The 18,905-nt window shown below is 39.9% G+C and overlaps 2 protein-coding genes across 4 annotated transcripts in view; one reads left to right on the forward strand and one right to left on the reverse strand.

Annotated features, from left to right (window-relative positions):
* Window positions 1–18,905, forward strand: part of ntan1.L (N-terminal asparagine amidase L homeolog) — a 47,961-nt gene that overhangs the window by 11,534 nt on the left and 17,522 nt on the right. Inside the window, 1 exon segment of one of the 3 annotated variants that reach the window (NM_001096806.1) lies at window positions 286–1,172. The exons of 1 other annotated variant lie outside the window; for it this stretch is intronic. In NM_001096806.1, the coding sequence (NP_001090275.1) occupies window positions 286–462 (177 nt within the window). In that variant the 3' untranslated portion in view covers window positions 463–1,172. 3 annotated transcript variants of the gene reach the window in all.
* Window positions 5,568–18,905, reverse strand: part of pdxdc1.L (pyridoxal-dependent decarboxylase domain containing 1 L homeolog) — a 54,734-nt gene continuing 41,396 nt past the window's right edge. The window contains 11 exon segments of the mRNA NM_001093134.1: window positions 5,568–6,407; window positions 8,043–8,144; window positions 8,484–8,580; window positions 9,836–9,928; window positions 11,437–11,558; window positions 11,755–11,873; window positions 12,090–12,261; window positions 13,271–13,376; window positions 15,500–15,555; window positions 16,986–17,049; window positions 18,025–18,075. Of these exon segments, the coding sequence (NP_001086603.1) occupies window positions 6,136–6,407; window positions 8,043–8,144; window positions 8,484–8,580; window positions 9,836–9,928; window positions 11,437–11,558; window positions 11,755–11,873; window positions 12,090–12,261; window positions 13,271–13,376; window positions 15,500–15,555; window positions 16,986–17,049; window positions 18,025–18,075 (1,254 nt within the window). The 3' untranslated portion in view covers window positions 5,568–6,135.

Raw genomic sequence — 18,905 nt, forward strand, 5'->3', positions numbered from 1 at the left:
GCTGATGTTCAGCGGTTAGGCCTTGCATTGGGATATCAGTTCATCCTGTAGGTATTCTGTGGGGATCTGTGCAGTCCAGTCAAGTTCTCCCGCAAAGCAATGCTATATGGACCTTAATTTGTGCACAGGGTTATTATTGTACTGAATAGGAAAGGGCTGTAGCTTAATCAAGTCTTACACACAACACTTCTAATTCACAATAACAATTCTTACCATTTGAAACCTACTACAGAAAGTGCTTTGGCAAAACGACGCCTTCTGATGTGCATCTCTGTCTTTTTGCAGTACTTTTCCACCTCCCCACAAGCCGAGCCCCCCCATTTCGTCTCTCACATTAGATCAACGCTTGGGTTTTTGAAAGCCAATCCTCGCCCACTGAAATCCCTCTTTCCTGACAACAAACCTCATGTTTACACAATGGACCGGGATGGAATATGGAAGAGAGTATTGTCAGTGAATTGAAGGGTAGATCTTGGGACATACACTAGCTGCTTATTCCTTGTGCCAAGACTTTCCCAGTTCCTATGCTATGATCCCCCCCCCAATTCGAAGGGAAGGGTCAACATCTATTTCCCATGTCTGTAAATACCAGCTTTGCCTCCACCATTTAAAGAGGTGGTTCATCTTTAATTTAACTTTTAGTATGTTATAAGCAACTTTTCAATTGGTTTTGATTTTTTTATAGTTATTTCCCTTTTTCTTCTGACTCTTTGCAGGTTTCAAATGGGCGTCACTGACCCCTTATAAAAGCAAATGCTCTGTAAGGCTATTGTTATTGCTATTTTTTATTACTCATCTTTCTATTCAGGCCTCTCCTATTCATATTCCAGTCTCTTATTCAAATCAATGCATGGTTGCTAGGGGAATTTGAACCCTTGCAACCACATTGCAAACTGGAGAGCTGCTGAATAAAAAGCTAAATAACACAAAAACTTGAAATAATAGAAAAATGAAATCAAATTGCAAATTGTCACTCTACATCATACCAAATGTTTTCTCAAAGGGGAACCACCCCTTTAACTTCATGTAAATATGGTGCTTCGTGTCTATGCAATGCCTTGACAAAGGGAAATCGGGGAAAATATAATTGTTTTCTATGCACATCTGTTTAGTGTCATTCTTGAAATCTTTATAATCTGTGTTTCTTGGAAATATACTGTTAATAACAAAAAGTCTGACTGTCATTTGTATTTCTTTGTGTTTTGTTTTTAACAAAGTTTTGGCACCTCTTCGCATCCCAATTGCTGCCTCTTTATCAGGCCAATAAGACACTGGTTACTTGCCAAGCAGCTCTTTGATGTAAAGTGAATGATGGGTTAATTCAAATTCTGAGGGGTAAAGGGGAAGCGTGCCTTTTTTTTCAGTTGTCCATGCCTGAAACTTGAGGGGCAAGACTTCTTTCAGAGGAGGGTATTTAACATTCTAACCTTGAAGAGGGCTTTAATAATATTGTGGGGGGATATAAATTGTGCAGGAACTTGGATGAAGCAGCGCACACTCTCCTCACAGTTTGATAGTTTAAGCCCGGTGCACAGTGTAGAGGGCACGGCAACCCCCAGGAATACGTACTAGGCAAACAGAATCACTGGCACACGTGGCAATTCAGGTGCCGGGTTACCCCGTGCTCTTTATTGTGCGGACGTGCAATAAAGAGCACGGGGTAACCCGGCACCTGAATTGCCACGTGTGCCAGTGATTCTGTTTGCCTGGGATATAAATTGTAACATAAACCTTACAAAGTAATTATTGCAAAATTGTTCAGGGTGCTTAGAAATGTTGAACTTTATAACAAGAGCAGTTGTTACTGTAACTGTACAATCAAAGAGATATTTATCCCTTTAGAGAGAAAACAGAGACGTGTTCTGATGCTGCTCTGCTCATTAAGGAGATGTAAAAGTTCATCTGAGGCTCTTTTCCTGAGCAAAGCAACATAAGAACATTTCTCAGCAAGCACCCAACATCATTTATTTAGCAGACTGTCTATTTTGTTCCCTCTGTAGCTGGTTTGACAACAGATACAGCAGAGTAGCATAGAGTATATACTTTTTTCTCTTTTCTTGTAAACGAGAACACAAGAATAAGTGTGTGTATATACTGTAAACACTCATGCAACAGGCAGTTATTTGAAAAGGGCACCATAACCTTTTATTTTTCTTTCAAATGACTGTTGTGTTTACTCTACACAATTTCCACGGTTTAGTTTAATCCCTTTATTTTGTCAATATAATTATTTTATCTCTGGCATCAGGTGATCTTTTTAATGTTCACGTATGACTTTGAATTAACGATAAGCATCCAGTACAACAGCCAGCACTTAATAGATGCAAAGATCCTATCATACAAATCCTCGATTCGTGCGATTTATGGACCATGTGTGGAGAGTCCCGACATTTTTTGTCCCATGGAGTTTGGTCGATCGGACAGGTTAAAAGATTTATGTCTGCTGATAATATCTCTGCATGTATTGCCGATCGTACGATTTTCAGCAGGAGACTGTAATTAGCTTTGTCAGACATAACTTGCGTACGATTGCTGTCAGGGGCTGATCTGTTCTTTTTCTACTTTATTTGATCTGAATGGTTAGTGGCAGGTCTGGAGATGGTGGAAGTCCGATCATTCGAGGATTCAAACGATTGGATCTTTGTGTCTATGGCCAGCTTTACTCTGTTTATGGCAGGAGTACATTGGGTTACCCATGCCTGCTTGTTTTTATTAAAAAGGGGTTTTAGCTTTATTAGCCCATTTCTGGGACATGTAGAGCTGCCATGGGGAATAAGGAACTATTTTGTTCCAACTCCCCTTGAAAATAGAACTGGCATCTGCTCTGATCGAGTGCATGATCAAGGTGATGGAGATAATGTAAAAATGGGGTTTGTAAGACCGAAATGCATCTATTAAAGGGTAATTAAAGCAATGGTTCTGTCCTGTACCTTTTTTTAGGGCCATGGCACATTTGGGTGTTTTGCCCACCTCTGCCATATTTCATATCGGCAGCTAAGTATAGGGCTTATAATCATGCACCCAATAGTTTTATTGATCTAAATGAAGTGAACTTAAACTCTGCAATGTTCATTCTTAGTTGTGCTCAGTAGATCAGGGTTACTGTTCTCTATCTGTACAGGTTTATAACAAAGGTAGGTCATTATTCTGAATTATTTTCTAGTCACTTAGGACAAAAAGAAACGGCAAGAGTAGACATGCTGCAAGTGGAGGGAGCGCACACAGGGCTTAACCTGAGTCTGCCAGAAATGGGAGCACTCATTGAATAAGATGACATGTCTTACGGAACACATACTTCTGCATGCGCTCTGGTAAAGAAGTAGTATGCAGACTCGTCTCTTATTCGAAGAAACTGCAGTCACACCTCCGTGCTGCCCACATTTGCTGTTGTGATCTCCCCCCTCATGGCTCATTCCTCAGCCCTCCCTCTTTAGCTATCAGCCTGGCTTACGAGCTAAGGTCTGAGCATGGAGGACTGAGGACCGAGGAGGGAGGGCTGAGGAATGAGCCACGAGGGGGGAGATCACAACAGCAAATGTGGGCAGCACGGAGGTGTGACTGCAGTTTCTTTGGATAAGTGAGTATAATACGAGATGAGTCTACATACTTCTTCTTCATGAGAGTGCATACAGGAGCGTGTGTTCTCCTGATGATATGCTAAAATGCGCTCCGTAATGTCTAGGCAGTGAAATGAATAAATATTTACAGCCAGGGCTCCTCCCGTAATAGAAGTCCCGTCAAGATGTGGGAGGACACTTTGGCACAGTGATATGTGTTATGGGGCTCAATCTGACATTATATAGAAGCCAGAGAGCTCTCAAGTAATAAAATTGTCATGTAAATATAATTCCCTTGTGTATCCTTTTGTGAAATAATGCTAATACGAGAAGGAGAAAATGCTACCTCCAAAGCAGGACAAATTAAAAAACTGAGGAAGAGGTGAATACACCAGGAAGGAGAAGACTGGAAAGAGTTAATTAGTTTGCCCTGCCTCCAAAGAGGAGCAACTTAACCCCATTCATGCTGGACTGACCGGTAGGGCTGAATGAAGAAATAGACAATGGTTCAGGGAAGAAAAACACAATCTGCAAGAAGAGTCATTAACAGCTTTACTGAACCTACAGGAGGCCTTTCAACAGAAATATAATTATACATTAATTTCTCCCAATTCACAAATACAAAAAAAGAAAATTAAAGTGTTATTCCTTTTAAATTACACAATCTCTGGTTATAACAAAATCAACCCCCCCCCCCCAAAAAAAAAATGGACGGAAACTGTTAAGCCTTTCAATCAAACATGTAAAAGCAAATACATATGTAATCCGAACAAAAGGAAAAACAGAATCTTGAATCTATAAAAACGGTAAAAATGAATCCGTATTAATATTTCTACATTAAATGAAATTAAAACCCTCCTCATGGAATTAAAATCCACTTCATTGCACCAATGAGCATTAGATAACAAAAGGGAAGACCGTAACAAATAAAAGAAAAAAATAGATTGCACTCAGATCCAGTTTCAGTGTTTCCTGTGCGGAATGTGAAGAACATCGCACTCTATTCGAATGACAACTGTGAGTGATGCAGTGTAGTGGCTTTATTCCGAGCATGTGCAGTTCTACTATTGCTGTGCCACAATCTCTCCTGGATATTATATAACTGCAGTCTGCTACAAAATGCAAGCATGCTACTGTGCGATATAAAAAATCTTTGGCACTCCAGCTCTATTGGCCGGGGATGCTGGGAGTAAAGTCCTGCTCGGAACCAATTTCTAAGACCCGGACCTGACCCAAACCCGTGACCTGAACCGCAACCCACTTTTATCCGCTACCCGACCCAGACCAGCAACTGCCTTATCCGCAACCTGACCCACAACCCTCCGAACACCATCAAACAGGAAGTGACGGTGCTGCAAACCGGAAGTGACATCATCAAAAGTGGGCAGGGACGGAAACTTTAAAAGGAGTAAAATAGACAATATTACATAAGATAAGAAATTTAGATGCAACCCACACCTGAAAATCCCCCCCTCATCCCGCAGGGTGCCCACTATTTTTGCGGGTAACCCACGGGTAGCTGAGCCGCTGTAGGACTCTAGCTGGGAGTACAGTTATGTGGCTGTTGGGGCAATAAGGGCTGCCTAACCGTAAGACATCTCGGAAAGTGAAGAAGGATATTTAACTACATCTGTTTGTTGTCAGATTCTTGCCTGTAATAAATATACAAGTGGTAAGAACATTATACTTCATTAGAGTGGCCAGCGCTACCTCAAGTAGACGCAAGATGGCCGCTAACCCTACATATGTATAATCTCTGGGTGGAAACACTTTTTCGGAAATCATATACCTACATAAAATAGTGCATTTAAAAGTTACAGTACGTAGCCTGGGTGTTATAGTTAAGGTATGGGACCTGTTATCCAAAATACCTGTGACCTGAGGTTTTTCCGGATAACGGATTTTCTGTAATTTGGATCTTGATACCTCAAGTCTACAAGAAAATCATGTAAACATTAAATAAACCCAATAGGCTGGTTCTGCTTCCAATAAGGATTCATTATATCTTAGTTTGGATCAAGTACAAGATACTGTTTTATTGTTACAGAGAAAAAGTGAATCCTTTTTAAAAATTTGGATTATTTGATTATAATGGAGTCTATGGGAGATGTTCATTCCGTAATTTGGAACTTTCTGGATGACGGATCCTACACCTGTACAAACAAAATCCCTTACTGGGTGGGACTTTTCCTTCAAGGCACCAAGCTGTACAAACCAGAACACACAAATCAATTTTACATTATATATAATACGATCATTAAGTTAAATAACAACGTCTGGTGGTAAATGGAAGCTCTACCCAAACCAATAACCGAAATGAGAAAAAGAGTTTTGATTACAGAATGATCAAGAACATACTTGGTAGTGCAAGAACTGGCAGAGAAGTTGAATTACTATTTGTTTAATAGCAGCAGTAACGTTGGCCAAGCTTACTGTGCCATACAAGAAAGCCTAAGATTATTTGTGCAGATTAATAATTTAGTACAGTAGTCTTTACTGTAGACTCCAGTCGCACCGTTCCCATTTTAAACGGGTTACACACCCTGGCGTTTAAGTTGGGTCATTGTCAGACCTCGTTTTATCTTAGACTATCTGATTCCGCTGTGTTTGCGCTGGGAATGCTGGGTTCCTGGGATCCCTCGCTGGAGGTTTCGGTGGGAACAATGGAAGGCGTTGAGGATTGCTCAGCTGTTGCAAACGGTTCTCCCATTGCAGAGTTTTCTGCTGCTGAAGAATCATATTCTGGCATTGGCAGGGCTTCAAGGCTCTCTACTTCTTCCAAGTGACTGATGGAGCTGGTCTCACTCATTGCATCAGAATTTCTCGATAGTCTTTTAAACAGCTTCTGACCTTGAAAGGCAAAATAAGAGACAATAGTAATGGATCAGAAACACGTGTTTTCATCTGCGGTGGAACTAGAGTATAGGGGGATCCACTTGGATCAGACATGGCTAGGGTGGCCACCTTTTAATAAAATTTCCACCGGCTGGTGTGGGGGGGGAACAAAGGGGCGGGCTGTGACCTAGAAATGTCATAAAGGGGCGGAGCCAGAACACGCGATTGACCAGAAGGCAGCAAAAAAGTCGATTTTGAATGGATTGGGGGCGGGCCGAGGGCTTTTGTTAGGAGTATTACAAATTTACCGGTAGCTACATTGCTGGTAAATTTGTAATCCCGGCCTTGGCAGGTGTTTTAGCGTCTAGGCTGGTAAAATACCAGCCAAGCAAGTGGGAGCGGCCATACACCACCATATCCAGAGTCCAACATCTTTGTGCAACAGGACCTTCCTGTCTGATAGATAAATGATAAATATGTCAATAGGCTGTTATCAATTACTAAATGTGGAAGGCCCCATACACAGGTCAACGAGCTGCTCAGTGGCTTCAGCTTTTCAGTGGCTTTCAGTTTTCAATACTTCAGCATTAAAGCTGTAAGATTACATTAAAGAGAGCATACCTTTAGCACAACCTGCATTAGGATCCATAATCACATATACGTATATTAAATATATAAATGAATTTCAAATATCAAGCGGAATTCATATTAAATGGCATATTGCTCTGTCACATTATACAGAAGACCTTCTTTTGTCATGCCCACTGTATACCTTGTTTAAAAAACCCTAGATACAGGTATGGGACCGGTTATCCAGAATGCTTGGGACCTAGAGTTTTTTTTTGGGTAAGGGGTCCTTTCATAATTTAGAACTCTGTAGCTTACGTCTGCTAAAAAAAAATATAATAATTTAAACCCAACAGAATTCCAACAAGGATTAATTATATCTTAGTTGGGATCAAATACAAGTTACTGTTTTATTATTACAGAGAAAAAGGAAATCATTTAAAAAAAAAAAAAAATGTAAGATTGTATTAAAATGGATTCTATGGAAAGTGGCCTACCCATAATTTGGAGGTTTTTGTTTCTAAATAACAGATCCGTTACCTGTACTAACATATTGGGAGGCACATTTATCAATTGTCGAATTCATGTGAGTTTCTTTTAACATGAATTTGATTTTACTCTAAATTCGATTGGGGGGGGTTATTTATTTAAAAAAAACGAATATCCCAAACTCTGGCGAATTTTACAGACCCGAAAGCTCAAATTGAATTTGACCAAACTCAAACCTCTCCCATTGACTTATACAGCAATTCTGCAAGTTTTAGGTGGCAAATAGACAAATTAGAATTCTTAAATGGCGAGAGTATGATAAATCTCGAAAATCTAATTCAAAATGTTATTTCAATTCCCTAGCTAAATTTGAAAATTCCAATTTTCAATTTGACCCTTAATAAATCTGCCCTTTAGTGTCCAGAGCAGGTGAGAAGTTGGATTGACTGTGGCCTGCTTGTGTCCTACAATAAATTATGGTTTATTGAAGGACTTGGCTTTGGATAACGTTTAATAGACCACTGTAGGCTCTGCACTTGGTTACTTGGTACTTAACAGCTTAAGTAGTAATCTATCCATTTAATAATATAATACCTGCTTGTCTTTTTCCATGTGCGGATGTTGGAGTTGGAGGTGGCGTCAATCCAGTTGTTTGTGCTTTAGATATGTAAGTCATTTCTGTGGTCTCCAGAGATCCTGTATCACAAAAGGAATGAAGCAGTTCAGCCTTGTAAATCTACAGATTAAAGTTTAGAGCAGAGCAGACCTTTTACTGTCAGGGAGATCTAACTATACCTTGATCACTGGGGGGGGGGGGTATTTATGATCCCTGTCTCAACTTGTCAGTACAAATAAAATGGTTGTTGTTTATTTTATGCTGTTATATGACATCACTTTGGCTTTAAGCTGCAGGAATTGTACTGGAATGAATAATCATCTGTATCTTCATGATTAAGGCACAATCTCTTTTAGGGGCCCCTGAGATTTCTGCTTTCATTGACACAATGATAAATGATTTGCCAAATATCAACTGACCTGCTGTCAAATTGAATGTTCTTCCCTTTGGTGTGGCTTGGACAGGCGAAAGCCAATTTAGCATTGATCCCACTAATGGAATCTGCCGTAGGACACCCTGTAGAACAAAAAAAAAAAAATTCAATATGAAAATGTATTTTCCATAAAAAAAGAAAAACCCAGGGGCAAAGCTTATCCTTCACAAGTCCCCAGGAAAAAATATTTCTGGGCCCCCTAAACCACTTATGGCTCCTCTCACCCCCCTGCACAACTGTCTGCATTGGTGGATGGGGGTGCGGCTGGGAGGTTCTGTTACTGCCCCCCATGGTTACACCAATACACAATATATTTTTGCTCTGCATTAATACATATGAGTGGCTCAACTAAGTGACTTTCCATACAAAGACATTAACGAGCACTATATATTTGCTAGGGGTACTGCTATGTGGTCCCAAACAGCCACCAGGGAATCCCTAGGAAATGATTGGCCCTTAGTGGAAAAGTCCCCTAAGTCTGCGTGTGTTTTTTTTTTTTTTAATGAAGAGGAGAGCAAGCCCAGGGTAAATAAAATATGATTGTATTCTCTGGGGGATGCCTAAGAATGTGGTAACTCTGGGAAGAACAAGATTCTTATAAAATAGAAGGTACTTGCATGCTATACACACACATTAACCTTAATGTTACTTAATAAGAGATTTGGATTGGATTGAGACTTCTCTATGCTCCTCCGGCAAAACTATGCATCGAGAACCCGATTTAACAGCACAGATACAACCTTAAACGAGACATATAGGATAAATGAAAAAAAAAAAAAAACAAATTTTGTAGGCAGTTATAAGTAATATAAGGTGTTGCTTTTACATGGTGCTAGAAAATATCTTTAAAATTAGCCCCTTTATTGGAGCTCCCTATAGATGTTCTCTGGTCCCTGTTTCAAATGGCAGGTGGGTGTGTCCTAATGGTTTCTGCCAGAAGCACAGTAGGAGGGGGACAGCCAATCACAGCCCTGCAGTCACACAAGCACAGACAGGCTTCAGTTCCCTATCAGGTCCTGCTAGCTGCTGATTGGTTAATGTGCTACAGTGCAGTGAGCTGAGAGCCGCCAGCTCCCCTGTACAACCTGGGAATTCAGGGAGCAGGAAGTGGAAGAGAAGGGAGGGATTATTAGGGTTTTTGCAGAAATATTCAATAAATCAGCCTGAAACACTACTTTTTAAGCACAATTCTTCTATATCTAAATGAGTATAACGCACTACCATAAATCCAAATTTAAAGAATACAGAAAACAACCAAGCTGAAAAAAAAAAAATGAAGTTTGGGTGAAGCAGTCGAGTTCAGTGCCTTATGGCAACTGGCTGGCCGTTTCCTCTTACCTCCTCCAAAAGCCTTTCCTCGTTGGCCTTGTTAAGCTGCACTTCTGCTTCCAAAATGCCCTTTCTGACAACTTCTGTCATGTTTTCCAGCAGCTGAAAAGAACAGGAAATCATAATGAACAACGGGAAGAGAAGCATGAAGTGCACCGAGCAGGGGGTGTCCACATTACAAATTCATGATATTATTAGTGTGGAAACTGTACTTGAAGCGTTTGAGGAGTTGCCTAGTGGAAACAATTGTATCAACTGTCTCCACCCTGCTCCTCCAGTTAACTAGTTCAGGTGCTTACAAAATTTGCTCACTTTAAAATTCAACTTTTATTTCTCATAGGTGGACGGTAGGGGACCAGCTCCTACACGCTCCCAACGTAGCCAGGTAGTTATTTCTGGGGGAAAACACGGAAGGGAGGTGTGGGCAATCTGTATGATACTTTGCCACAAGAATGGCTGATAACAGATTAATTTGAATATTGAAGCGATTGGGCTTGTAGTTAATTTAATTCATTTTGGAATACCATTATGGTTTGTGGCTGGTGAATTACCACTGTGTAATATCCCCACTCGTTCATCCTATGTTTTTAAAGTGTGTGTTTTTTATGGACATGGTCCAGCTTCTCTGAAATGGATTTTCAGCGTTGTGTTGTGTGTATCAGGCAGCGTGGTCTGTTTTTTAAATGAGAGAAATAAAAGTTGAATTTTAAAGTGAGCAAATTTTGTAAGTACCTGAACTAGTTAACTGGAGGACTGCAGGGTGGAGGCAGTTGATACAATTGTTTCCACTAGGCAACTCCTCAAACGCTTCAAGTATAGATACATTATGGTTATTTAACTTGCGGGTGTGTGGATACTTAGTAGCACTTTCTTTGGTACTCTATTTAAGGAACTGTTTAGTGTGGAAACTGCTCATATCATCAAATCTAGTTGTTGGCAACCCAGTCCTTTGTTACACCCCATATTCTCTCATTCCTCACACAGTTGAGGAGCAGAAAGCGTCTCACAGAGGGAAGGGGCGGAGCTAAATCCAGACTGCTGCTCTGAGCAGTAGAATAGGCATTGGGATGGTCCAGTATTTGAAGGGATGCTGACCATAAGATGTAAGCTATTTATAAGCTTATTTCAGGTTCCTAGTAGTAATTTAAAGAAACATGTTTGATATAACAAAACCCCCAAATAATACATATACATATGGCAAGAGAATATCCTTAATTATGAAATTCAAGTCCAGGGAGGGGCAAGTGCCCCCCCCATGCCCCTATCTGTGGACACCCATGCCCAGTGTCAAACTGGCCCATCGGGATACCAGGAAAACTCCCGGTGGGCCCAGGTGTCAGTGGGCCCTCATGCTGCTAAACTTTGGCCTATTTCATGGCCATTCCCTATTTCATTGAGAACAAAGAGGCTAAATAGATGGAATAATAGATTATAGTATGTAAAGAATAGAGACTAGGAAAATAGCGGTTGAGTGAGGAGAGGAAGAATAATAGTACTGAGAGTGGGCCCCTGGTCTAAGGTTTTTGGGTGGGCCCCTGGTATCTCAGTTCCGACAACACCCATGCCCATAACTTGACTTCCATTATTAGAAAAACAGAAAGGTTAAATACCCTTGAATTTTCCTCAATTTCTCTGCCCATGGCTGTAATGGTTTCTACCAATTCTGAAACATCCAGGTCCTCCGATGCCATTCCGATGTAGATACAGTTCTTTTCTGCACCAAATTCTGGCCCTAAAGCAAAAGACTCGTTAGAAATTGTAAAGGCTAAAAAGGGAGGCACTAGCCGATTTTCTGCTGATTAATTACATTAATCAAAAAACCAACATTTTTGGTTTCTTTAGCAGTGCAGGGTAACCGTACATTGTATTTAACATATAAAATTTTCGGTGTTACTTCTCAAGCAGTTATATGACAAGTCCATCAGTACCTGAACAAAATGTCAGATCTGTTTCCAGCTCATTGAGCTTCTTCAGAAGAGCAACAGTAATCTTTTCCAGATCGGCTTCTCTCTTGGCAGCATCCTGTTCCTCGCTGAACTGTTCATACCTGGCAGCCGATATGATAAGAATTAATATATGTGAAATGGAATATGGATTGTTATCACAATATGTAGCTGCTGAATGCAACTGTACAGGACATGGTTGTCCCCAGGGGTGTATAAGTATTGCCAGTAGAAGTCCCCTTGATCTTTGTGCATATCTATAATAGAGCACAGACACCTCCTCCTTGGCTTGTTTTGCTTTATTTGCATGATTTGTTTACCTTAAAACACCAAGTCCGGCCCAGCTGTAGTCATTGATGTAAGACAGTCCTGCTATCCTTTCTACCTCTTGTCTGAATTCTTCCTTGAGTCTGAGTGTATTCTCAAGGACTGGGATCTTCATTCTGAGGCAAGCGACCAGCTGCTCAACATCTTCAGCGGTAGTTCCTAAGACTGTCAGGAAACATTTGTTTGTATTGCTTAAAGCTGCTAAAATCTAGGTTCATTTCTAATGCTAAAAGCAAATACTCCTTAAAATCTAAACCATCATAGTCTTTTACACTGGAAGGATCCTCTTTACATCAAGTACTGGTTATCAGTTTTATTTTAATATATAGAATAGGGATTCACCAAATCCAGGATTCGCTTCGGGATTCTGCCTTTTTCAGCAAGATTCGGCAGAATCATGTGACTTTTCATCACAAACACGGAAGTCAAAAATGTTTTACTCTCTTTTCCCCTCATTTCCCTAATTTACATATGCAAATTAGGGTTTAATAAAGGAATCAGACAAATTCTAAAAAAGAGGATTCGGTTCTTCCATAATATATAATCTATATATTAATGGGACAGTACACCCCTAAAAAACACCTTTACTAAAAATGTGCACAATAAATAGGACTTGTGTTGAAGTAACATTACAACACTAATTTGAAAGTTCTTATTTTCACTGACCTTACCCCCACCTTCCTTTCTAAACAGGGCAATTAGTTCAGAGCTCCCAACTACAAACCTCTCCCTTATCTAAGCAGCAGACTTTGAACAGCTCATTATGAGGGGTATCTCAGATAATTATCAGCTCCTTTGGAGTGAAATTGGCTTCATATTCTTAAGTGCCAGAACTAATGGAAACCCTAAATATTTCTTTAAAAAGTATGTTCAGCACAAGCCGTACTCATTCAGCTCATGGTTAAAAGGGGGTGTATACTGTCCCTTTAAATGAATACACCCTTTCCTATCTCTTTCCTTAATAGAGCAACATCACAACACTTCTCTGTTTTCCTTCTGAATGTATTTCTTTTTGACTGTACAGTTATAGGAACTGACCAGCAGATGGTGCTGTTGTTACAAAATATTATATTGGTAGTTAATAAAAAAAAAAAGCACCCTGGGCAATTTTACATACATTTTTTGTAAAGGTTTCCTTATCCTATAACTCTGGGGCTGTTTATATGATGCTTACCTGCACAGGTCATTAGTGGATTAAAGCGCACGCACGTGCCTTCATCTTCCAGTTCTACTATGTCCACTCCGCTGGAAGGAACAAGAGCAGCCAGCTGATCCCCTAGCTAAAAAGAAACAATACTTTTAATAGTCTCCTAAACTTTTCACCGTTGTCTACCAAAAATAGCAGATAAGATAACCATTATTATTTCTGAGGTGGAACATAAAAAAGTAACTTGGCAGCCAATGATACTGCACTCTCCCCTCCAACAGTTAGGGGCAGATTTATTAAAGGTCAAGGTGAATTTTCGAATTGAAAAAAATTTTATTCGAGCTATTTTTGTGTACTTCGACTAGGGAATAGTCCAAATTCGATTCAAATTTGAAAAAAATGTAGAAATATAGAAATGTATCATCTACGGTCTCTTTAAAAATTCGACTTTGAGCATTCGCCATTTAAAACCTGCCGAAATGCTGTTTTAGCCTATGGGGGACCTCCTAGAACCTATTTGGATTCAAATTGATGGACTTTGAAAAATCAAAGGTTTTTTTTGGGAAAAACTTCTAATCGAATTCGATTGAATGCGCTATTCCTTCGATTCAAACGATTCTAATTCGGTCAAATACGGACCTATTTGACCCAATAGGGTCTTTTTGAATTTTTTTTTTTTTTTTTCAATTCAAAATTGGACCCTTGATAAATATGCCCCTTAGTGGTTATGGGTACACATTTTTTTCCTTTTTGTGCATCTTACAAATACTTTTCATATGAGCTATGGCTCCATGCCCTGACTACATGCATGCACGTGTTACAGCTTCTTAGTGGCTGAAAAATGCAGTTATTTACATTATTATATTACCTTCTCTCTATTTTCCATGTATTTCTTTTGTTTTTGGAGCAATTCAAATGGTGCAGGTAGCATGTCACTGCCACTATAAGAGCACTATTGTGCCTTTAAAGGAGAACTAAACCCTAAAAATGAATGTAGCTAATAATACCATATTTTATATACTGAACTTATTGCACCAGCCTAGTCAAACTTGTCACAGGGGGTCACCATCTTGGAAAGTGTCTACGACACTCACATGCTCAGTGGGCTCTGAGCAGCTGTTGAGAAGCTAAGCTTAGGGGTCGTTGCAAATAATCGCACTGGTTAATAATTGCACTGGTTTCTGAGCTGCCGTGTAGTAATTATCTATATTAATTACTAATCAGCCTTATATTGGGACATTTCTATTCTATTGTGAATGGGTCCCTAAGCTCAGTAACTGACATCAGCACAGAACATATGCAGTGAATCAGCAGAAAAGAAGATGGGGAGCTACTGGGGCATCTTTGGAGACACAGATATTTACGGCTAAAGAGCGGTGGTTGCCTTAGGCTGGTACAGAAGCCCAAAACATAATGTACAACACTTCTAGCTACTTCTTTAGTTAAGCTGTAGTTCTCCTTTAAACAGGTTGTTCACCTTAAATTGAACTTTTAGTATGACATAGAGAGTGATATCCTGAGACAATTTGCAATTGTTTTTCATTTTTATTATTTGGTTTTTGAGTTATTTAGCTTTTTTATTCAGCAGCTCTCCAGTTTGCAATTTCAGCATTCTGGTTGCTAGGGTCCAAGTTATTCTAGCAACCAGGCGTTGAAGTGAATTAGAGACCGGAATTTGAATAGGAGAGGGCCTGAATAGAAAGATGATTAATAAAAAGTAGCAATAATGTGTTTTAGATGGGGTCAGTGACCCCATTTGTATGCTGAATAGAGTCAGAAAGATTTTAAAAAAAACTTAATTGAAAAAAAACTGTAAAAATATAAATAATGAAGACCAATTGAAAAGTTGCTTCTAATTAGTCACTCACACAACATACTAAATGTTAACTTAAAGGAAGTGATGCTAACTGCCTTTCCAAAGCCCGAAGAAGCAAGAGTTGAAGGGCAGCAGTTCATATCTCGGTTACCTTTGTTAATCAGCAGAGGAAAAGAAGTGACTAGGAAATGAATCAGGAGGCAGGTAATCACAGAACTGCTGGAGTGCGAGTGTACTTTCTGTCAGAACCGTGATTTCTTTTACTTCTACAGTCAGTGACCCAAGAAGAGCCCTGTGTTGTGTAATGTATCCCTCTGGTGCGGTTGTGACTCCATTAGACAGATCATTGAGGCTAGCACAAGAAGCAATACAGCAGTTTCTTGCAGTTGCTCTGTAGCCAAGCATGTGATTAACTGTGAGATGACAATTGTGTTCCTTACCCACTGATTCAGAGCATCGCTGTCTCTTTCTATGGTGCTCAAGTTTAAAGTCGAGTCTGAAAAGCAAAAAGAAGATTGTGTACACGTAAATGTGCTGCAATTAAAGACTGGGTCCTTACTATGAATTATAATGCAGGTATAGGATCTATTATGCAGAATGGGACCAGGGGTATCTGGTTAAGCGCTCGTTCTGTTATTTGGATCTCCATACCTTAAAGGGGAACTCCACACAAACATAACTTTGCAGACTTTTCATGATTTTTAATGGTTTGGAACAGGACCCTAAGCCTAGCCCCCTGCTCTCCTGATAATCTCTCTGACTACTTTGCTGAGCTGGCTGACTACTGTCCTGGATCATTGCTGCTACAGACTACTTTGTATCAGCAGCTAACTGCCCTCAGCCTGCTTCCTCTAAACCCCACAATTCCCTGCACACGTGATTTCAATAAGGAATGGAACATCACAGTGCAATGCATTGTGGGTATTGTAGTTCCTGCTGTCTGTAAGCTGAGGAGAAGTTGTTACAATTGGTAACATTTAGTCCCTCCTTCCCTGCCAGGATTTCAAATGATGCAGAAAGAAAAGAACAACTGTTAACCAGCTGGATTTCAGCATAGAAAATGGCATTTATTCATACTTTTTGAAGAAACGGGTAACTGTGATGGGTATATTAGGGGTTTCTGTGTTATGTGGGCCTCTTTATCAAATTTTGTTTTCCCTTTAAAGGAGAAGTAAACCCTTGCTACTAAAATCCCCTAGCCCCCTACCCTACATAGACCCCCCTCTCTGCTTCCCCCCAGCCTTTAGCTACCTTTGCTAAATGCCCCTAACTCTTTAATTACCCCTCGGTGCAGATTCAGGGCATCTGAGTTCACGGCAGCCATCTTCTTCTCTTCGGTAATATTCGTCAAGTCAGTGCCGTATCGGCTCATGCGCAGCTGGAGCAATTTTCAACAGCGCATGTGCCAAAAGTCACAGATATTGCCGAAGCGCTGGAAGAAGACCCGAAGATTACCAAAGCGGCTGAAGATGGCGTCCATGAACTCCTCAATGAGGGGGGCCACATAACTGTTCAGTGAGTTTGCAATTGATCCTCAGCATTCAGCTCAGATTCAAAAGCAACAGATATGACCCATGTGGCCCCCCCTCAAGTCACTGATTGGTTACTGCCAATGCATCAATGGCAACCAAGAGAGCTGCCATTCAAGGGAGAAAGGCTGAGGTGACATCACATCACACTATATAGAGTTTACCTTAACATGGGTATGGCAGTTTAGCAATTTAATGATCAGAACGTTATTACTTATATCCAGGGGCCAGGGATTGTGGATCAGTGAACATACCTTGTATTGAGTTGCATTTGCAATACTTTTACACACAAACTATGGAATGAGTGTCATTTAAAATCGAATCGAACATCAGACGGATTAGAAATGGAGGCAAGAGGGGAAGAAAATCCCTTGGAAACCAAACAAAATCTTCAAACCTGATTTGCAACCTTCATAAACGAATCGGAACACCACCACAGGGGAGCTGCCATCATTCTCCACCTAGGAGAGATCAGAAAGGTAATGAGTCACGGCTTATCATTATCCAATCAGAGGACAGTTACTCTCCATGGGAACGACTAATAAGCAGCTTAAATGAACTGATCTGCAACGACATAGCACTCATGGACGTTTTCTACAATAACATTTAACTGACATTTATTAATGCTAATGCACAGGCAAAAGCTGTCATGCAGTGATCAATTTTGTGACGACTGTGCTTAATGTAATAAGATGACTGATGAATTAAACGAGGCAAAATCACATCAGTTCTAACCATTGACAAATACGCAAATAACATGTGGCAATGAGCCTATGAGAGCTGGCAAACAGCAGCTAAACATAATCTGCTGCCATTGTTAAAGGGGAACTATCAGGAAAATGAAAATTTACTATAAGCTACAGCATACTGAAATAAGAAAATTCTACATACAATCAATTAAATATTCTGTACTGTTTCTGAAATAATCAAGCTCATCTTCACTATCCATAGTAAGTGAGGTGGAAAAAAGACACACGTCCATCAAGTTCAACCTTTTAACTTTTTTTTTAATCTGCCTAACTGCCAGTTGATCCAGAGGAAGGCAAAAACACCCATCTGAAGCCTCTCCACATGTTTACTAACAAATTGTCATTAAGTGGATAATAAAGATTCTGATACAGTCAGATAGTGGCTAATATAATTCATAGCTCCAGCTCAAACAAAAATATGCGGGAGTTCACTTAGCTAATGATATACATAGAGAAATGAATATTCTCACACCATATGGATCCTGCATTTCCAGCAGATGAACTAAGTCCAACTGAAGAACAAGATTTGTGCTCTGATATTTGAGTTAATATTTAATCATATGGGACACAGACTGTTTTGGAAATATCACCAGCCTGCTTACATATGGTATTACTAATAGACCTATAGTGATGTTCCAGCAACAATGGCGGTGCAGGGCTTTAATTAAGCAGAGGAGAATACTGTACCGGAGTCTTAACTGGACTCAGGTTCTTAAGATTTTCCAGTAGTTTCTGACTCTGTAAATTAAAAAGAGAAAAAAAAAGTTAGATTCGCAGCACAAATTTCTTTCACTTATTCGGAGTACATGTGATATAAACTGAAATTGCCATGTGCTTGGGTGGCAGTTTAATTTCCTAATGTTAGGGAGCAGAAAGCCAACTCCAAATGCAGAGGCAGCTTGATATCCATTTACGTTATTAAAAGTGGTCTCTAATAGCTTGGAAGATGTTTTTTTTCTTTCTTTCAGAGTCTTGTTATTCCACGACTTTACCAGCTAACATTGATGCATGCGTAGGAGGACTGACGCAAGCTATAAATCTCAATGAGTTCCCATAGTGACCAATTTGCTTCCCTTTAAAATGTGACCTTTGCGTAAAAAGCACCTGCTAACAGCATTCAGCCACACTAGAATGTGCTTACATTAAACGGCAGCCACTACAAGGTTGACGTCTCTCAAACCTATTAGGTATTATACAGCACAGTCTACAAATAGCGAGGAACATGCCAAGGAGAATGGATACAGCCTTCAAAATCTTCAAATTCATTTACATATCACTGCCAAAAAATAAAATCACACTATATATATATACAGTGGTGTGAAAAACTATTTGCCCCCTTCCTGATTTCTTATTCTTTTGCATGTTTGTCACACAAAATGTTTCTGATCATCAAACACATTTAACTATTAGTCAAAGATAACACAAGTAAACACAAAATGCAGTTTTTAAATGAGGTTTTTTATTATTTAGGGAGAAAAGAAATCCAAACCTGTGTGAAAAAGTAATTGCCCCCTGAACCTAATAACTGGTTGGGCCACCCTTAGCAGCAATAACTGCAATCAAGTCTT

Source organism: Xenopus laevis, chromosome 9_10L (assembly GCF_017654675.1).
Source record: "Xenopus laevis strain J_2021 chromosome 9_10L, Xenopus_laevis_v10.1, whole genome shotgun sequence".
Classification (NCBI taxonomy): Eukaryota; Metazoa; Chordata; class Amphibia; order Anura; family Pipidae; genus Xenopus; species Xenopus laevis.